Source organism: Ostrinia furnacalis, unplaced genomic scaffold (assembly GCF_004193835.3).
Source record: "Ostrinia furnacalis isolate ACB-3 unplaced genomic scaffold, ASM419383v2 OfSCF1818, whole genome shotgun sequence".
Taxonomy (NCBI): domain Eukaryota; kingdom Metazoa; phylum Arthropoda; class Insecta; order Lepidoptera; family Crambidae; genus Ostrinia; species Ostrinia furnacalis.
This window is the reverse complement of record NW_021132057.1, coordinates 357140-377609: the sequence shown is the minus strand read 5'-3', so window position 1 is coordinate 377609 and position 20470 is coordinate 357140. Positions and strand designations below refer to the sequence as shown.

Below are 20470 nucleotides of genomic sequence, written 5' to 3'. Positions count from 1 at the left end.
CTCCTTGTAAATTCTTCGAAATAGCCAATTCACTAACCAAATAAGAAGTTAAATAAATAAATAATTAATATTTGAAACTTAGATTACCTAGTTAAATAAAAAATCACAAAATTGTCGGCCATTTAGGCTTAATGTGTTGGCGAATCAGGGAATTACAATCCCAATTTCTGAGGTATCGGTAATGTGGCAACATCGGCCGAATCCGGCCCATCATGGCGGTTGTTTACTATGCAGTTGATTTCGTTTGAGATTTTTCAAGGGACCTTATCATTGTTTTGTCTGAAGAAATGGTGCAAAATTGTATAGTGCGTGGTTGCGGTAGTTCGTGTTGTCCTGGAAGTGATATAAAATTCCACGCGTAAGTGTTTATTTCGTGATTTCTGACAGTGGATCATTGTTAACATATTTCTTTTTAAATGATGATTTCGCATCACGTTATCAAGATCGTATTGACCATTTGTTTGATAATAATTATGCCAGGTCTGTCGTCGCTGAGGAGACCGCCGAACGAGTGTGGTACCTACCGCATTTTGGTGTGGACAACCCGAACAAAGGTAAGCTGCGGTTGGTTTTCGATGCAGCGGCGAAGACCCAAGGCCATTCGCTTAATGACTTTTTATTGCAAGGCCCTGACTTATTGAACTCGTTGTATGGAATTATGAGTCGATTCCGCGAGTACCCAGTGGCCGTGGTAGGCGATATAAAAGACATGTTTTTGTGTATAAAAATTAGAGACGAAGATCAACACGCGTTAAGATTCTTATGGAAAGGCAGGGATGGTCAACCTGTACAGAAATATGCAATGACTTCACTTATTTTTGGCGCGAATTGCTCTCCGTTTGTAGCGCAGTACATAAATCAATCCAAAAATGCATCTAGATTCCGAGACAAAATGCCAACAGCCGTTCACGCCATAAATACAAGTCAGTATATGGATGATTATATTGACAGTTTGCAAGATCCAGGCAGCGCGAAGAAGATGGTGCAAGAGGTATCGTACATCCACCAACAAGGAGGTTTTCATATGAGAAACTGGATGAGTAATGCCCCTGAAGTACTCGAAGATGTGCCAAAGGAAGATTTGAGCGGGAATGCAGAGAAGAATATGGTGAGTAATTCCCCCGAGCGCACACTTGGATTACTTTGGTACCCGGTCTCTGACGAGTTAGCCTTTGACCTATCTTTGAAACGCATACCTGCAGACATTTTGAATTTCACACGAATACCTACTAAACGCGAGGTTCTACGCATTGTTATGTCCATTTTCGATATTCATGGTTATTTAGGCCCTGTCACGATTAAAGGTAAAATATTAATTCAACAGACTTGGAAATTAAATATTAAATGGGACGACGAAATCAATGATGATTTATTTTGCTATTTTCGCGAATGGATGGAACAGTTAAAAAAGATTGACAACTTGCGCATACCCAGATGGTATTTTGCTACGAGTAACCGTCTCGAACAAAACACTGCTACGACTGCGAGCGACTACGAGAGCCTAGCTGCATCTACGAACGCTACGACGATACCGCAGGACGCGAGCCCTATTACCGAAGACATGAGTGCGAGCGAGACGGGGCTAGAACTACACGTGTTCTGTGACGCATCCCCGCACGCCTACGCCGCGGTGGCTTACTGGAGAAAAAGGTGCGACGACGGCAAAGTGGTCGTTTCCTTTATAAGCAGTAAGAGCAGAGTGACACCGCCGTCGAAATCCACAACAATACCTAGACTTGAGTTGCAGGGAGCGTTACTTGGATGTCGTCTGGCAGATGGCATTAAAAAGGAGCACCGCCTGCAACCCACTGCCACCTTTTATTGGACTGACTCTACAACGGTGTTGCACTGGATAAGAAACGAATCAAGAAGCTACAAGACTTTTATTGCTAACAGACTCGGAGAGATCGATGAGTTGAGCAAAATTTCCGAGTGGAATTATGTTTCTTCCGAACTGAATGTAGCTGACTTGATTACAAAGAACATCGCCGACTGCGAGCTGAGCAGAGACTGTGTGTGGTTCACCGGTCCTCTGTTTCTTCGTGACGAGCGCGCGCTGTGGCCGCGAGACCCTGTGAAAGAGGTAAAGATAAGTGATGACATCTTGGAAAAAGTAAATCTGTTACATGAAATGAATAAGGAAAACCACTTACCAGTACCAGATCCTCAACGCTTCTCCAGCTGGTTGCGTTTGCTGCGCGCCACTGCAACTGTCTTATTGTTCATAGAGAAATGCAAAAAGAACAAACTTACCATTGTAACCGATGAGCTGATGCAAAAGGCGGAGAAGCTTCTGATACGTCATGCACAAGAGCAAAGCTTTCAAGAAGAAATTAACCTTCTCAAGCAGGACAAACCACTGAGAGCCGATAGCCGACTGCGGTCACTCACCCCGTACCTGGACAACGACGGTTTGCTGAGGGTTGGCGGCCGTATAGACGCCGCGAAGGCTGTGAGTGACGAGGTAAAGAATCCTGCCATTCTAGATGGACGACATGAGACCGCGAGACTCATAGTGAAGCACTATCACGTCCGCGCCGCACACTCATGCAACGAACTGGTGGTGAATGAGCTGCGCCAAAAGTACTGGCTTCTCCGATTGCGTCCCACTGTTCGCACCGTTGCCAGCCAATGTAATGTCTGCCGCATACGCAAAGCGATGCCAAACCCGCCTAGGCTTGGAGACCTGCCCGAAGCTAGATTAACCCACCATCAGCGACCATTCACAATTTGTGGACTTGACCTGTTCGGCCCCATCGAGATCACCGCCGGCCGACAAAAGCTGCAACGATACGGAGTGCTGTTCACGTGCTTGTCAGTACGCGCTGTTCATATTGAACTTGTAGCGTCCCTAACAGCTGACGCTCTTATAATGGCACTTCGCAGGATGGCAGCACGCCGAGGATGGCCGAAATCTATATACTCGGACAATGGAACGAATATGCGAGGCGCAGACAGCGAACTTGTAAAGGCCTTTCGTGAACTAGACCAAGATGCTGTAGCTATGCAAGCAGTCAACAAAGGCGTAGACTGGCACTTCATACCTCCAGTGAGCCCCCATATGGGAGGTGCATGGGAACGCCTAATACGCAGTGTCAAGACCGCGCTCAAGGCTGTACTCAAAGAGAGATCACCGAAGGAGGAAGTTCTCACAACGCTAATGGCGGAAGTAGAAAATATGGTGAACAGTCGCCCTCTAACGCACGTATCAGTAGATCCGCATAGCCAAGAAGCATTAACACCTAATCACTTCCTGATCGGATCGCCATCAAACTTGCCCCTACCAGGTGTCTTCAATGACGGAGATTTATATCTGCGAAAGCAGTGGAGAACCGCGCAACGCCTCGCTGATCTCTTCTGGAACCGCTGGGTGAAAGAGGTATTGCCAACACTTATCCCACGCCAAAAATGGCATCGCGAAAGTGTACCGATACAAGTAGGAGATGTAGTAGTCGTTGTTGATCCCGCTTCACCCCGAAACCATTGGCGTAAGGGAGTGATTGAAAACGTCTATCCAGGTAAGGACGGCCGAGTTAGGGTAGTAGATGTTAGGACCAGTAGCGGTGTGATGAAGCGACCAGTGACGCGCGTAGCTGTACTGTTGGGTAATGAGTGTCGCAAAGCCGACACTAGGGGGGAGGATGTTNTGGTCAGGCTATAAATTGCCTACAAAAATGTTGAATGTTGACATTTGTTTATTAAATTGCTGATTTTGTAGGGCAAAACACGCGAAGAGACCCGACTGATTTACTTATACCAAAATAATTTTGTTGTCGATATTCGGAGAGCTTAAAAATTGAATCTTGTTAATAATAATATAGCTCCCATAAATACCGTAATCTCCCATAAATAAAAGTTACAAAACGTGAGAAATCACTTTGCTCCGGCATTTTTTCTAAAGAGTTATAATACAAAATCAGCCTCACTAGGTCTAGGGGGCGCGGGCCATCTGTGTACTTAAGTATAAAAAATCTACGACCGCTTCTTCTTTCTCTTCTTAAGAGAATGCATTCTGCAGAATACAGACTTTTGTGGAATTTTGTGTATGGTCGAAAGGGCACGCGTCTTAAATAAGTTTGGGAACCAATGGTCTAGGGGGTAAGGGGGCAGGAACGGAAGTAATTTAGAAGTCCCACCCAAAAGGTTTAGGTATGGTATAAAAAAATTACAGCCCCCCTAGACAAAATGCACTTTTTGTCAGGCCAGTCATTCTCATTTGAGTCACTAGTCGAAGAAATTATATACGATTGATATTTGCCCCTTGATTATAAACAAGGCGAACAAGGCTTATAGCCTGACCAGGAACATAAAAACCCTCGCCATGTTGCGGAAAATTAATGGTACTAATTTCTTTTAATGGCAACAGTAACTGAAAACTTCATTGACATGTCACCTTGCATGTCAGTCTATTGTTGTCAAAGTGTAAACAAACTTTATTTTAAATGTGCGCAATTGATTTTGTGAATTAAATTGCTAAAATCTTTTTATAGTCGTGAAAGAAAAGTGGTTCACAATGTGTTAAAGTATTTGTCGAAGAGAAATATAGTTCCAAAATACTGGACTGTCCTGTCGATGACATTGACAGTGGGGCGCCACCGTCAATACCGGATCGCTGGTTCAGATTTTTGCCATGTTGGAAACCATATAGTTGAACGATGGTAGCGCCCCCCTGTCATTGAGTTTGGTGGGACAGTTCAGCGTGGGTCATCTATACTAAGGGTTCGGACAATATTTTCATTGAATAATGTTTCCGATAAAGGTTGTCAAATTGACTGACATGTTTATCGTATAGTACAGTCAACTATAAAAATTAGCTGTGGTTTGTTTCAACTACCTATTTTAAAGTTTTTTGTCACTTTGTAAGTGTAGAATTTTATGGAATTGGGAAAGAAGTACCGAGTTTGAAGCGTTCATGAGCAGACATTGTAGTTGAATATTCAAGTTTAGAATTTGATTATTGATGAATAATAATAAAATCCAACTAGCTCGATTGATGGTTTCATTTAATTTATTGAAACCAGTTGACCTATAATATAATATTTTTTGTTAATATATGAAAATATTAAATTAGCCCATAATCCTGAATCCTGATACATAAAGTTAGCCTATTAATTTAATACAGGTACGACTGTACCCAGTGTTGCACTATCAAATGCAATTGACGCGCCTCTATGCCAGGGTTTTTATGTTCCTGGTCAGGCTATAATTAGGTACTTGCTATAAATTGAGTCATTTTAACAAACAGGCAGGCCGTGAGGCAGGCCACTAGGCAGGTGTGCAAAATGTTATCCAATTGGTTTCAGGGCATTTGGTTGTACAAGTAGTCCCAAATATTACTTGCCTTATCACACTATTTCGGAACAAACGGTAACATTTAACATTTTTATTGCAGGAAATGAATACATACGTGTAATAAATGCGAGCTATCCACCTGCCGTTAAAGTCGATGAACTTGTTAATTAAATGCATGTAGACTTCTGTATTGTTCTTTCGGCGGTGACATCAATTTGAAATAAAACAACGTATTTATTTATAAATAAAATATATTCCACTAACGTTCATAAAATCATCTGGCAGCATCAAAACATTATAAATTATGGTGTTAACAAAAGACCTTATGGAATTATGACTCGTTTATAATTTCGTATTTACACGTCTATTTCAACTACCCAGTTAGTTGTGTCTCTCGATATATACCTATGAATTACTGTATAATAAAATAAATAGGTTTACTAATAAAAGTAGATCTATTCTCCAAAATAACTACATAATTAAAATTTGCGTAAAAATGCTCGAGTTCCCATATTGAACTAGTTTATCTTTACCAAAAACTATGCAGCTGTGCGTCCCTTAGAAGAATAAGCAAAGCACACCGCGACACAAGTGGATTTCAATCCCAGGACAGGTATTTTGTATAAATTCATCTGATTACCTTCGACTTGGAACATCTGGGTACCAAATACATAATATTCATTGTACGGTCATTCCTTATTTCACTAAATAAATAATCACTTAATCGTCTTAACAGCCGCCTGCCCTTCAAGTGATGCAAAAGTTACACTAAGATTCGCTATAACTAACAAAATACATCACTCCTTAAAATAAGGAACTTTCATTCATTTAATTCTCAATTATTAACAAAATAATAAAGTGGAACGAATAATATTTACATCAATCGAAGGACAACACAGTGTAATGTAACATTAAATTACAATGTAACAAAATATTACACTCTGATTAAAATTACCTAATCGGATTAGCAGACATCTCTGGGAGATAAAAAATAGAAAAAAATAACACTTATAATTACACAGATAGCTTATTTGTAGTTATTTACAATAAAAATAATAGAAAAAATATTTAAAAAGTAAAACGAAATAAAATATAACATGATCGCCTTAAAAATACATAAAAAAAGTTAATATTCTTATTCACTGATTGTTATCGATATAAAAATGTTACTTTTACACATTACGTTTAAAAAATGTTACAAAATTGATGTGACATAAAAATATTCGTGCTTTTTACCAGAGATGTGAGCTACTCCACTCAGTAACCGGCTGGTGGCAGGGTTCTTCTGGATTAATTACCAAGATAATGATCAAATACAGTTGTTTCTTTAAAACATTTAAATGGCCGAGTTTATTTGTGATGTCTTTTTTGTAACATTGTCGCCAAGTTGACTTGTCAGAAATGTAAAAATGTGTCGCAACGTACAAAGGGTACTAACGACAGCACGCCAAACTCTGCGTCATTTTAAGTAGTTGTAATAAGCTGACTTCAACAAAAACGCATAGTTAGATGTGCTGTCGCCTGTACAAATCTCAGTTTTAAAGATTATCTTGATAATTATGAAACTATACTATGCTTTGGAACCCTGGTGCGGACCTACAGGATTATGTTGGCGGGATCCTCGAGGCAGTCCTTGAAGACCTTCATCCATTGGGCTCCCACCGCGCCGTCGATCACCCGGTGGTCGGCTGACGCGGTGAACGTCACGAACTTGGCGGTCCGGAATCTGGAGAAACATCATCATCATCGTCGTATTCTTCATCATAAGGTCAATGTAGGAAATCATCATCACCATCATTACAATCATCATCGTCGTATTCTTCATCATAAGGTCATTGTAATTATTATTAACTAGCTTTTGCCCGCGGCTTCACCCGCGTGAAATTTCGTTTGTCACAGATCGTCTAAAATTATAGCCTATATGTTATTCTGGGTTGTAAACAATAATACTGTAAAGTTTCATCAAAATCCGTTCAGTAGTTTTTGCGTGAAAGAGTAACAAACATCCAGACATCCTGACATCGAAACTTTCGCATGACGATTTTATCAGAGGCAAATGAAAGATTTAGCCTACACTGGGGAGCGTAGGCTGAACCACAGATATAGATATACCTAGATAACGCAAATGCACCTACTTCGCGTGTCCCGATCCCGATAAATCATCGGAATGAGCTGCCGCTGCTTACAGTCCACGCGCGTCTGTTGTTGCATGCGGACGGCCGCGAAAACTAGAAAAATGCCTCAATGTGTGATAATTAATTAATAATTAATTGCAATAAGCCAAAAATTTCGAGCTCCCAAAGGCAAGGACATATTTCCTATCACGGGTAAGTTATATGAATATTATATTAAGTGTTAATTCATTTTAAAACATTTTTTTAAGTATTCCAAGCTGTGGTTTCAAGAATGTACCTAAAAATCTATAACTTACCATTCAAAAAATTTTTTACGATACATTGCCGGGTTTGTTTTGAGCGTTTGATCTGACGTTATGTGTTAAGAGGCGATGTATAACGGACAAGCGCCACTGTCGCGCATCGCTTCGACTTCGTTGTACACGCAACATCTCATTCGTCTGTCAAATTTTGCTACTAGTGTTGTTCGTTCTACTACTTTAATCAATAATCGATTCTTATCAATATCGGACAGACGAATGATACTAATTATTATTAAAAAATAACTCTCATATACAGTGTGAGTCACGTTAAAGTGTACATATGAAAATAGATGAAACTAGACCTATTTTTATCGACAAAAAAGAGGTCAAAATTTTTTTGACATTTTTTTTTAAAAAATTTATAGATTTTTTTTTCTTCCAATTACTTATTGTAAAGAAAACGTAATAACTTTTAAACTAAGCGGTATATCCTGATAAAATAAAAACAGTAATAATGCTAAATAACAGGCGATACTAAAAAATACATAAAATACACAAAAAATGCCAACAAATAATAAAAAATGATATTTTGTGAAAAAAATCTGCTTTTAATTTCGTGTTTTTTTGGTTATTTGATAAATTTCTCCAAAAAAGGCCCCCATAACAGGTGGTTTTTATTACTTAGTATTATTCTCTATCGTATTACCTTTGTAAAACCCAAAATCGCATGTCTCTATCCCTATCACAACATTTGCTATGATCGTTTAAACTAAGCCTCTCCGGGCGCGCCAGTCAACGCTTCGTTAACAACGAAACTGAAAATGGCTCTAGATTTGTAATTTTGATAAAGATAAGTTAGATTTCAAACAAACACAAAAGATTTCGAAGTAAAATAAGCATTTTAGTTAAAATTAAAATTGTTACTACCTGTAGCGGAGAATAATGTTGTGGCAGGCCTTTGTTCAAACGATCATTGCAAACGTTGTGATAGGGATAGAGACATACGATTTTTGGTTTTACGAAGGTAATACGATAGATAATAATACAAAGTAATAAAAACCACCGGTTATAGGGGCATTTTTTGGAGAAATTTATCAAATAAAAAAAAAAACACGAATTTAAAAGCAGATTATTTTCAAAAAGTATCATTTTTTATTATTTGTTGGCCTTTTTTGTGTATTTAATGTATTTTTTTAGTATCGCCTGTTATTTAGCATTATTACTGTTTTTATTTTATCAGGATATACCGCTTAGTTTAAAAGTTATTACGTTTTCTTTACAATAAGTAATTGGAAGAATAAAAATTCTATAAATTTTTTTTTAAAAATCTAAAAAAAATGTTGACCTCTTTTTTGTCGATAAAAATAGGTCTAGTTTCATCTATTTTCATATGTACACTTTAACGTGACTCACACTGTATAAATAAATATTCTAATTAAAGTGTATTTGTAGTATTTATATGTCTTTTTTTTCCTAGTTTCCCACAAGATGCAATATTAAAAGAAAAATAGATCGCGGCTACGGAACGGAAAGACTGGTTTCGTCGTCTAAACATAGTACCATTTGTTCAATTCATTTTGAAAGTACCTGTTTTATTGACCCTTCAAAAAAGAAGAGATTGTTAAAAAAACGGCATGCCCCACTATACATATTATATTAACCTTTAACTACTGACGTGGGGGCCTCTCAGGCCTTGCAAAAGTCAAATTGTTGAATTTCTCCTCTCCCACGTGCACGACACACCCGAATCTTTTAGTACCTTCGAGTTTCATTGCGCCGAGGCTGTCAACAACGGTGCACGTGATTGCACGCGCAATTTCAGTAGGTAAATTAATTTTAAAGTTTCTTGTGGGCCTCTCAGGCCCCCACCTCAGTATTGGCGTAACTTTTTTTGTTTATAGTTTTCATTTAGTTGTCGTCTTTTCTTGAAATAATTTGAAAAAATCTATAATACGGAGCCCACAGTATGTCGTCTGAGAGAAAGCGGTATCTCGGAAGTAAAAATAACCAGCATTTAACGAAAAATAGAAGAACAGTAGTTTTTGGCACGTTTGCTAGGAAATGATAAGCCTGTACCTGTCTATCAAGATTTAAACAATGAAACCAAGTGCCATACATGTATTTTGAAGATTCAAATGAAATCTACATTTTAAAAACATGTATGGCTTCCTTTACTGAGCAAAGCAAGTTTATCCAGACTGTGTTTAATTCGCACTATTTGATGTGTGTAATTTTTTTCCCCCTATTTCATATTAGGATTACTGATATATCATTAGCTAAAAAAACTATTGAAAATTAAGATTCTAAGTTGATTTGTTGAATTTATAAATATTTTTCATGATAACTTTGTGAATCATGATTTTATGAGATTTTTGCCAAAAATGCTACATGTTTTCTAAATATTGAAATAATACGTACTTATTAACAAATAATTTACATAAAAATCGTTTTATTGTATTTAAATATAACCACTATTAATAATTATTAAACATGAACCCCTAAAAAGATTTTGTATTTTTTAATATAAGCACACATATGTACGGGCCTCTCAGGCCCCCACGTCAGTGTTTACGTGAAATTAAATCCACCTCAGTAGCTAAAGGTTAAAACGGATTGACAATGATGATGAGGTTAGTGAATAGGTTTAATGAGTAACAATATTTTTATTAATAACGTATAAAATACTAGCTGTTACTCGCGACTTCGTCCGCGTGGAATTTTCGCAATAAAAAGTAGCCTATGTCCTTTCTCAAGGTCTAGACCATCTGTATACCAAATTTCATACAAATCCGTTCAGTAGTTTTGGCGTAAAAGAGTAACAGACAGACAGTTGCTTTCGCATTTATAATATTATTATAAATATTATATTATTATATGTATAGTTAGGAATAGACAGGAATTAGTAAGGATTTAATATCCACTAATTTGTGCTTTACTGAATTAAGAAACACCACAACAACCTCTATTGTTGTCAACGAAGAGAAAATTAGAAAAGGTGTAGTATAGATATAATGTATTTTCATGTAAAAGTATATAATAATGTGTGTACATACATATAAGAAATAATGATCTGCTGATGATGATGCAGATTGTAGGATTGTAGAGAAATGAATACAAGTAGTGTACGTGATTTTGATGATTTTTATAAAACATTGCCACAAATAACAGAATTTTGTGACCAAATAATCACATATATTGCTGGATATGTTAAATTAATAAGCAATCTGTTTTAGAATTATACATTTTTATTTAAAATTCAATGAAAATATTATCTATTTAAACATTCCGTTTAATATCATTCGTCTGTATATCTCATTCGTCTATGTATCTCATTCGTCTGTGTATCTCATTCGTCTGTCAGATAATCGATGCCATTTCTGTGATCGTAGCGGTGCGTTGGGGCAACGGCGGCATCGGCATCTTTGAATCGATTACGATTTCCCGTCACTAAATGTTGGCTGTGACGTCACAGTAGGTATTAAAAAGTCGGCACGCTTGGTTTTAATACAGATCGTGTTACTTGCGTTATCTATGTATATCTATATCTGTGGGCTGAACATTCGTTCACATATTTCAAGTAATAATTTCGGATAGAATTGATTTTGAAAATTGGCAAAACTGTTTTTTAAAAAGGAATACTTATACTTATGAAACTTCGCAGGGGATAGTAACCGGATATGGCAAAGAGTTTTGCCTAATTTTAGTTTGACTTACCCTTGGGGTTCGTTTTTGTCAGGAATGACGAGCTCCTGTAGGCCGCCGCAGGCCAATATTAACGACTGGGGCGGGTTGATGATCGCGTTGAACATGGTGATTCCTGGAATAAAATTATTCATTAAAAAATCATGTTTTCATACTTTAGTTCCTTGGAGATGTCAACGATTCCGCGCGAGTCCGCGTTGAACACGAATATAAGGTTTGTTATCCGTTTGCTGAGTACGAACGAACGATTGCAATGACGTCCTGTTCAAAACGTCTAATTTGAAAGAGCCTTTATGTTTAATATTTTTTTCCCTCCTTAGCCTTCTGGGCCAGCTCCTTGACGGCCTTGGAGATGATGATCGCGCGACTCCGCGTTGAACACTAATGTAACATCCCAACACTCACCATACATCCCCAGGTTGGAGACAGTGACGGTGCCGCCCTGGTACTCCTGCGGCGCTAGTCTGCCCTCCTTAGCCTTCTGGGCCAGCTCCTTGACGGCCTTGGAGATGTCGATGATCCCGCGACTCCGCGTTGAACACTAATGTAACATCCCAACACTCACCATACATCCCCAGGTTGGAGACAGTGACGGTGCCGCCCTGGTACTCCTGCGGCGCTAGTCTGCCCTCCTTAGCCTTCTGGGCCAGCTCCTTGACGGCCTTGGAGATGTCGATGATACCGCGCGAATCAGCGTTGAACACGATGGGCGTGATCAAACCCGTGGGCGTGGCCACTGCTACGCTCACGTCTACGTTTGAGAATCTGGAAATATGTTTTTATTTATTAGTACACAGACAGTGTGTGGGTTAAAGTCATAATATTAATATGGTAAACCAACTCTTTGATCAAAGGCACAAAGGCAGGCAAGTTTATTATATACAGACAAATATGGTGCTTCATACTAAATACTTCAGATTTTGTAGTTGTAATCTATACAAGGTGTTAGGTAAATGGGTATATGAGCCGACACTAGCCCATGTTAACATGGTCATATAAATGGTATGGTGAAGTCAGAAATTGGATATCTTCATTTTAATTATTTTAATTTTCATACAAATCGGATTTTATAAAGTTTATTTTGTATGAAAATTAAAAAAATTAAAATGATGATATCAAATTTCTGACTTCACCATACCATTTACATGCCCATGTTAACATGGGCTAGTGCCGGCTCATATACCCATTTACCTAACACCCTGTATACAGGGTGACAGGTAAAGCGATACATTCCTTGAAAGGGGTTAAAGTAGAGCTTATTTGCAGTCATTTAAGTCATATGACACCATGTCCGAAACTTGTTCATTTCCAAGTTATTCAAGATTGAAGTATTTTTTAAAAAATCTCCAGTTTTTATGTTAAAATGTACCCTTGTAATGAAGAATACGGAATAATGTTAACTTTTTTGTTGTATTCGTATAGCTAAATAATAAGATTGACATTTTAAATTAAAATTTGCAAGAAAGAATCGTCATTACTCAAGTAAAAGCTAAAAAACCACGTATTATTTTGCAAAAAAATATGTGTTAGGTAATTAAACGAAGAATTTCCAAGAAAAAATGTATGGAATGTTGTGTACAAATTACAGAATTTAGTTCCTTGATTCATTAGCTATTCAAAAAGGTACGTGTTTAACAAACACTACATAATAATTTTTTTATTTGAATTTAAACGTCTAGTAAGATACTTTCATAAAAAAATAAATAAATAAAAAAGTCACACTAACAACTGTTCTTGGGTCTCAATAAATGAAAAACTTAGTATTTTAATAATAATTGTATCACCTAATTTTATCTAGGTACATTATTTTAAGTCCTGCTCAAACTGTGAGCCCCGTCTTCTAATACAAGCTCGTAGTCTGTTTCTCACTTCTGTTTTTGTGACTCTTGTTGTCAAACTTTGCTGAATATCTTGAGCTGCCCTCTGAATGCGCTCACGAAGCTTTCACACACACAGCACACTTTCGGCTCAGTGTACGCCAATGGATGGATCAACAATATCCACTTCGTTGGATTGGGCGCGGTGGACCCATTCCTTGGCCAGCCAGAAGTCCGGATCTGACCCCTTGCGATTTTTATTTATGGGGTCACATGAAGTATCTCTTGTATGTAACCCCCGTAAACATCGAGCAAGAGCTTCGTGAGCGCATTCAGAGGGCAGCTCAAGATATTCAGCAGTTTGACAACAAGAGTCACAAAAACAGACGTGAGAAACAGACTACGAGCTTGTATTAGAAGACGGGGCTCACAGTTTGAGCAGGACTTAAAATAATGTACCTAGATAAAATTAGGTGATACAATTATTATTAAAATACTAAGTTTTTCATTTATTGAGACCCAAGAACAGTTGTTAGTGTGACTTTTTTATTTATTTATTTTTTTATGAAAGTATCTTACTAGACGTTTAAATTCAAATAAAAAAATAGTGTTTGTTAAACAACTGTACCTTTTTGAATAGCTAATGAATCAAGGAACTAAATTCTGTAATTTGTACACAACATTCCATACATTTTTTCTTGGAAATTCTTCGTTTAATTACCTAAAACATATTTTTTTTGCAAAATAATACATGGTTTTTTAGCTTTTACTTGAGTAATGACGATTCTTTCCTGCAAATTTTAATTTAAAATGTCAATCTTATTATTTAGCTATACGAATACAACAAAAAAGTTAACATTATTCCGTATTCTTCATTACAAGGGTACATTTTAACATAAAAACTGGAGATTTTTTAAAAAATACTTAAATCTCGAATAACTTGGAAATGAACAAGTTTCGGGCATGGTGTCATATGACTTAAATGACTGCAAATAAGCTCTACTTTAACCCCTTTCAAGGAATGTATCGCTTTACCTGTCACCCTGTATATAAAAGAAAGTCGTGTTAGTTACTCCACTTATAACTCCAGAACGGCTGAACCGATTTAGCTGAAAATTGTCAGGGAGGTAGTTTAGAGCCAGGAGAAGGACATAGGATACTTTTTATCCCGTTCGAAATTAAAAAAAAAGTCTGCTTATTTATTGCCATTAAGGCGGAACAAAGTTCGCCGGGTCAGCTAGTAGAAGATAATTTGCAACAAAAATACAGTCGTCAGAACAAAAAGCGAGACATTATGCTCTGTAACGTACAAATTCTTTTATTATTTTGTTCTCAATGTCACCTAATGGTAAGTGATGACGAAGTCGATAAAAAAACTAAACAAAAACCCTATTTTAGACATCATAAAGACACGAGAGTCACATTCAAATGGCACAAAAAGAACTTAAAATACTGACTGTCTAATGTAAGATTCCATCCAGTGAGAGTTGACAGTGGGTATCCGCTTGCAAGCCGCTGCTACGGCCTTCACAATGAAGTCGTTGACGGACACCTGAAAAATATAATTAGATCATACATTATATCGTTGGAAAAAATAATTATCTGCGTTTCCAAGACTTGTTTATGTCCTATCTCTACAAGTGACCTAAATCAAATTCCAACTGCTATTACTGCTGACGCCATTTTTCGTCACAAAAGTTTAAACACTAAGGCTGTGTTACATCAACTTACTGTAACCGTAACTATAACCATAACCGGTGTATTTTAAATGGAGTTTGACAGATTTTTGACGGTGAAGTTAAATTAAGATGGTGCAACTCAGTCTAACTTACATTACACATGATAAATGAAGAAAACCTTGAATAATAAATTATTTCTGCTAAATTCCAAATGTGAGACAAGTGTGCCCTTTTTCAAATGCAAATAATCATTTATCATCACCAACTTACCTTGACATCGACCTTCTCAGCAGCCAGCCGTTCGTTGACCGCCTTCCTCATAGCTAGAGTCTTCTCCACATTAACCGTAGCGCACAGCTGGTAATGCGGGATGGACTGCTTGGCGGCAGACAGGCGTTTAGCGATGGTCTCCCTCATGCCAGACAGTGGTAAGTCCACGAATGTGGCGCCGGGAGCGGGCGCGGGTGGCGGCGGGAGCGACGGCGCCGCGGCCGCTCCTGCGAGGTCGCCACTCTTCAGAGAGCCGTACAAGCCTGAGCCTTGCCCTGTCGATGCCATGGAATTTTGTAGGCTACAATTTTGAGTCTAATATGTGGGGTTTGATTGATTGCATTATTACGAGTCTGCATAAACTTAGGTCTAACCTAAAATTTACACGGGTGCATGAAGCCGCGCGGGTAGAAAGACGTCACATGCGCTGCTCATACTATTTTTCGTTATTGATACGCGCGCGCGTTTTAACGGAGACCCTTAGAATGCTCGACGAAAAAGGGGAAGATTGTGAAGAACCCATAAATAACACAATCATATAAGCTTAGCTAGCGGTAAATAATATTGAAATAAAAAAAAAAAGTATTTGACTTTGTAAACTCATCCATCATATCATTCTGTTCTGGTTGGATCATTTTATTTTTATTATAGTTACAAATCTGATATCACACATTCTTAGCTCCCTTTCAGAACATTTATTTTGCGTGATCACATTCATAATAAAACAATACAAGATAATTTTCGGTTAGTGCTAGACATGTGATTCACGAATGTCTTGAATGATAAGATCTAAATGTAAACATAATGTAATTCATAAGAATTCGATGATAAGATTATTTCTAAACAAACGACATCATTTAATTCGTACTTGCAAAAGGTCAAACGTGTGCCCCAATTTAAACTGCGATCTCCAACCCGCCTGCCAAGCGTGGGGATTATGGCAAAACCCTCCACTATATTGGAGGAGGCTCATAGTCCAGCAGTGGACTGTAAAGGGCTGTTGATGATGATGAGTGCCCCAATAGAAATCAATTTTACTAGAGACAAAACAAACAATCACTTAGATAAAATAGAGACAATATGCTAAGGTGAATGTCGATTAGAAGAGAAAAGCAGGGCGAAACTGCGCCAATATCAACTATTAGGATTACTTAAAATCTCCGCTCCACTGCAGTAAACAAGAGATATGCGAATTACTCGTAGTTCATACATTACACATGTGAAGCACTCCGCAATAATGGCCAACCTCAACCTACAAACTGTAGTTTCTACAGTTTAAAAAAAAAATTGTCAATAGTCAGGCAATCAACACCACAGTTTTTTTGTTTTGTGGTTTTATCATGCGACCAATCATTAAAAAATATAAGCCGATGAGGTGAATTCTTTTCATCATTTAGTGCAATTCTTCCAGCGGAGACAGGCCTTTCTTTTTCATAATTGACAATTATTTGACACCATTCTCCAATAATTCGAAATCACAACTTTTCTAAAAAGACACTTCATTCTGGCCTTAAAAACTTAATCAATTTTAAATTACCTGTAAATTACGATTTTTGGTCGCATTGTAATTGAAAAAAGTAGTTTATTTGAGTTGACAAAATAGTGACGTCACTTGCTTGTAGTGCCATACAAAATCTATGGGAGAGATTCGTTTTGACAGTTTGAAAAAGTACGTCAATTGATTGGTGGTGTCAACATGTCTATTTCGGGTTTGTTTTCAGACTAATTGTCGAAGATATCCCGCCGCTTCTAAAGCCGACATATGGTTTCTGGGATGGGACCACAGTTACTATAGTCTGGTCAGTGAGCACGTAGAATTTTGTCCAATGACCCCAAGTATATTGCTGTCGCGACTGTGCCACGTGCGCCCGCAGTGAGGGTGCGAGCGCGACAGCAACATAATTACGCCCGAGCGATAAGGATGGGTAGCTTGGGGTCATTGGACAAAATTCTACGTGCTTACAGACCGGGCTTTAAGATAAATTGTTCCACTCACCACCGAGTCGGATGTTCTTGATCTCAGCCAGCCGTCTAGCCATGGGGCTGGCGTAGATCCTGCTGGACGGGTCGTGAGCGGGCGCCGCGGGGGCTGCGGGGGCCGCGGGCGCGGGGGCAGCGGGCGCGGGGGCAGCCGGGGCGGCTGCGGCCGGCGCGGGCGCAGCTACGGCTGAAGGTACACAGTCATAAAGTTTTATAACCTCAGTTTGTTTAGGCAGGCAGCTACTATCCGTTCGCTTTGAGTTTGCCGCTGGCGATATGACGTCACTCGAAGGAAAGCGTCTATAACTTTATCAAACTATATTTAAAATATTTTTTATTTATTATTATTGATAAAAAATGTGTATTTGCGTAAAATAAGTTAATTGCGTTTTATCAGTAACTAATTGCGTTTAATCGCGGTTGGGGAAGGGGACGCACATTCCACGGACCGGCAAACTTAGCGCGAACGTGTAGTATAATTAAAACATATTATGTCACTTTACACATCACAGACTATTATAGCAGACAGCTTATACATAATTATTATTGAAGTAACGATTTTCAGCAATTCAATAAGCCGGGTCACATACCGGACGTTCTACCGCGATCTGAATCAGATCATCTGGTTGCGTGCGTCTCACGTCCATTAGCGTATCTAGGGTTATTTTCCAGGGAGGCTGAAAACTCACATGAAGGAGCGCGTGGGTTGGGATTGGTATGTAAATGATAATAAATTGGTATTTCTAAGATTTTCTGGTGTGTAGGGCACGATATATACGCGCATGGTCACGCACGTCCATATTGGATCGTGCACCCATAATCGTCGCACGATCGGAGGGCGGTGAAACGTCCGGTATGGAGCTACTGTATCTAATAAAAAAGCATGTGTAGAACACACAAATAATATGAGACAGCGACAGAAATATCGGCAGGTATTGATTGATTGATAGATTGTGGCAAGTGTTGTGTTATCATTGTGTCTGCATCAAAAAAGCGACAAGAACTGAGAGTATCGCACTGCTAGTCTAATATGAAAGTGCATCTAAGTATTGTAGCAAGCTGAATCCATTCACATTTTTTGACAACTTACTGCCAATTTACACTTGCCTGTTGCACTTTTTTTTAAATACCATGCTTTTTACACAGATTACAGTAAATACAAAATAAAAAAGTTTAATATAAACCTTTTTTGGCTGGAGTAGGCTTTGATGGAGCTCCTGAACCTGAATAAAAGGGAAGGTTATTCATGCAGATGATTATTATGTAAATGATATTAATAGTTACCAAACTCAATTGGGTTTTCTTGATTAATGGAATTCATGCCTTTTTACTTGTATAAAACTTAAATGTATTAATTAAAATGAAAAAAAACTGGGATACAAAAACATCACTTGGATCACACATCATTAATATTATGAATTAGGAAATCTATATGAACTCAATGTAATCTGTAATCTTCCTGTAATGTAACAATGCCCAATGTAAACTTTATGTAACCATTATGTTTTTATTTGTTATAAATTAAATCAATATCTGATGGAATTTAAATGAACCCAGGGATTTCATTTCATTCAACATTCTCAGTTAATAAACCCAAGTCACACAACCACAAAATGTTGTGTTCAAAATAGGTACAAATCAAGTACCATCATCATCATACCATCATCCTTGAAGTCAGCGAAAGCAGCGACATCAGCCTGGTTCTCCACAATGATGCAGAGCAACTGGCCCACTGGGACTCCCTTGGTGCCAGCGGGGATCAGGATCTTGGCCAGAAAACCTTCTTCAGGAGTTTCAAAGCCCATGGTGGCCTTGTCGGTTTCAATCTCACAAAGTAGATCACCTAAAACATAAGCATGTAGATCCTGTAGATGTAGGTAGAATAAAAACTCATTTAGTACATGATAAGGGTATTGAATTACCAAAAGAGGGACTAAGAAAGTCTGCTCCTAATTATTAAGAAACTTCTAAATAAAAAAAACATTTTCTACATCACTGATTCTTTGAAGGATATCAAGCAGAGTCTAGCCCTGCATTTGGTATTCAATAACATTTACATAATCATCATAAATATCACTATCACTATCATGATTGATGCATCAGTGCTGAATGTGACTTTATCAGATGACCTTCATTTACACATAAGGATATATTTTTCACAAAAGCAAATTTTTGAGCAGAAGTAAAACATGTGAATTAGAATAAAAGCTAATTGTTTCTCATCTAATATTTGCACTTATAAATAGCAAGTTTATCACACATTTACCTTTTTGAGACAGACAGCACATTACTTTTGATTAGATAAATAACATAACAATAATCCTGTTACAAGGCACCATTTGTGCATGCTTTTGCCTTGTGGTAGGGCAAATTAAATCATAATCTGTGCATACCTTCACTGAGTTTGTCACCCTCCTTCTTTTCCCAGCTGACAATGGATCCATTCTCCATGGTGGGTGAAAGGGCAGGCAGGTTGACTTTGGTGTGTGATGGCAGACTCGAGTAGTGTCTTAGCTGCAGCGTCCATTGCTGGTCTATGACTTTGTTTGACTGTGATGGAGTCAATAACCTGAATGTAACAGACAAGTATAAGACTACAAGCATTTATATTGTTAGTACGTTATAAGAATCTATTTCTGTTCTAGTTGTTTGTTTAGGTGTAGTAATCTCATTTGATGATATGAAGATATGTTCACGTGGAATTGCCGGCATTCTTGCTTCCGCTAAATGTCAATTACAAGGTGAAGAACATTGACGTTTTGGTTATGCAACTGACACCGCAAACTTGGTACGGGAAAAATATCTAGTTTAACCTGTGTTTCAATAATGATGACTTACTCACGTAGTAAATATTTATAAATAGTGTTTTGGATGACTGTAAACAGTATCTAAAGGGCACTTACTTGTTAGAATGTTTCCTTCTGGCTAACTCTGTACTCATACATCTCGTCACATTGGATCGTACAGCCTTTTTTAAGCCACTGCTCAGCGCCTGGTTTCGTAAAACAATCGTTCGCAACATTTTTCTGTTTAGAATTGTACTAAATCTAAGCCGTCCAGGTGATCAGGACGGTTTATTATCCGTAAGATCGACCTTCTCCAACTTGTAGGTCGTTGAATATAATCGTCAACGAAACGTCGAAAATGACATCAAATGTCAATCATTGATTTTTTTACGGATTTTACGGTAGGGTCGTAACAAAAATAAAAATCGGTTTTGTGACTAAATCGTAGAACATTTTTTTACTGTAATTTCATCAATGATTCTTCACTGATGGATGAAACACATAATTAATTTCACATTAAACATACAAATATAATGGAAATTAAATCTAATACAAAAATTTATAGTT

The 20470-nt window shown here is 37.9% G+C and overlaps 2 protein-coding genes across 5 annotated transcripts in view; one reads left to right on the top strand and one right to left on the bottom strand.

Annotated features, from left to right (window-relative positions):
• Positions 1-420: 420 nt before the first annotated feature.
• Positions 421-20470, top strand: part of LOC114353829 (uncharacterized) — a 31832-nt gene continuing 11782 nt past the window's right edge. The window contains exon 1 of the mRNA XM_028305950.1: positions 421-3646. Within this exon, the coding sequence (XP_028161751.1) occupies positions 659-3646 (2988 nt within the window). The 5' untranslated portion in view covers positions 421-658. The remainder of the gene's footprint in view (positions 3647-20470) is intronic.
• muc (dihydrolipoamide S-acetyltransferase muc) lies at positions 5641-20259 on the bottom strand. Of its 4 annotated transcripts, XM_028305951.1 has the most exons (11): positions 20021-20259; positions 19511-19686; positions 18778-18960; positions 18302-18340; positions 17134-17304; positions 15138-15412; positions 14646-14740; positions 12043-12136; positions 11777-11882; positions 11384-11486; positions 5641-7018 (listed from the first exon to the last, which is right to left on the bottom strand). In XM_028305951.1, exons 1-11 carry the CDS (start codon positions 20137-20139, stop codon positions 6889-6891), a joined length of 1491 nt encoding a protein of 496 aa, XP_028161752.1. In that variant the 5' UTR covers positions 20140-20259; the 3' UTR covers positions 5641-6888. The 4 variants fall into 4 exon arrangements, with proteins under 4 accessions (XP_028161752.1, XP_028161753.1, XP_028161754.1 ...); XM_028305952.1 differs by lacking the exon at positions 11777-11882 and having other exon boundaries at positions 11937-12136; XM_028305953.1 differs by lacking the exon at positions 18302-18340 and having other exon boundaries at positions 20021-20258.

Coding starts and splice junctions, on each gene's coding strand:
- muc (XM_028305952.1), bottom strand. CDS start 20,139: ATGTTGCGAACGATTGTTTTACGAAACCAGGCGCTGAGCAGTGGCTTA. Junction 18,341..18,777: donor CGCTGACTTCAAGGATGATG/GTATGATGATGA, acceptor CCTTTTATTCAG/GTTCAGGAGCTCCATCAAAG. Junction 12,137..14,645: donor ATGGAATCTTACATTAGACA/GTCAGTATTTTA, acceptor ACATATTTCCAG/ATTCTCAAACGTAGACGTGA.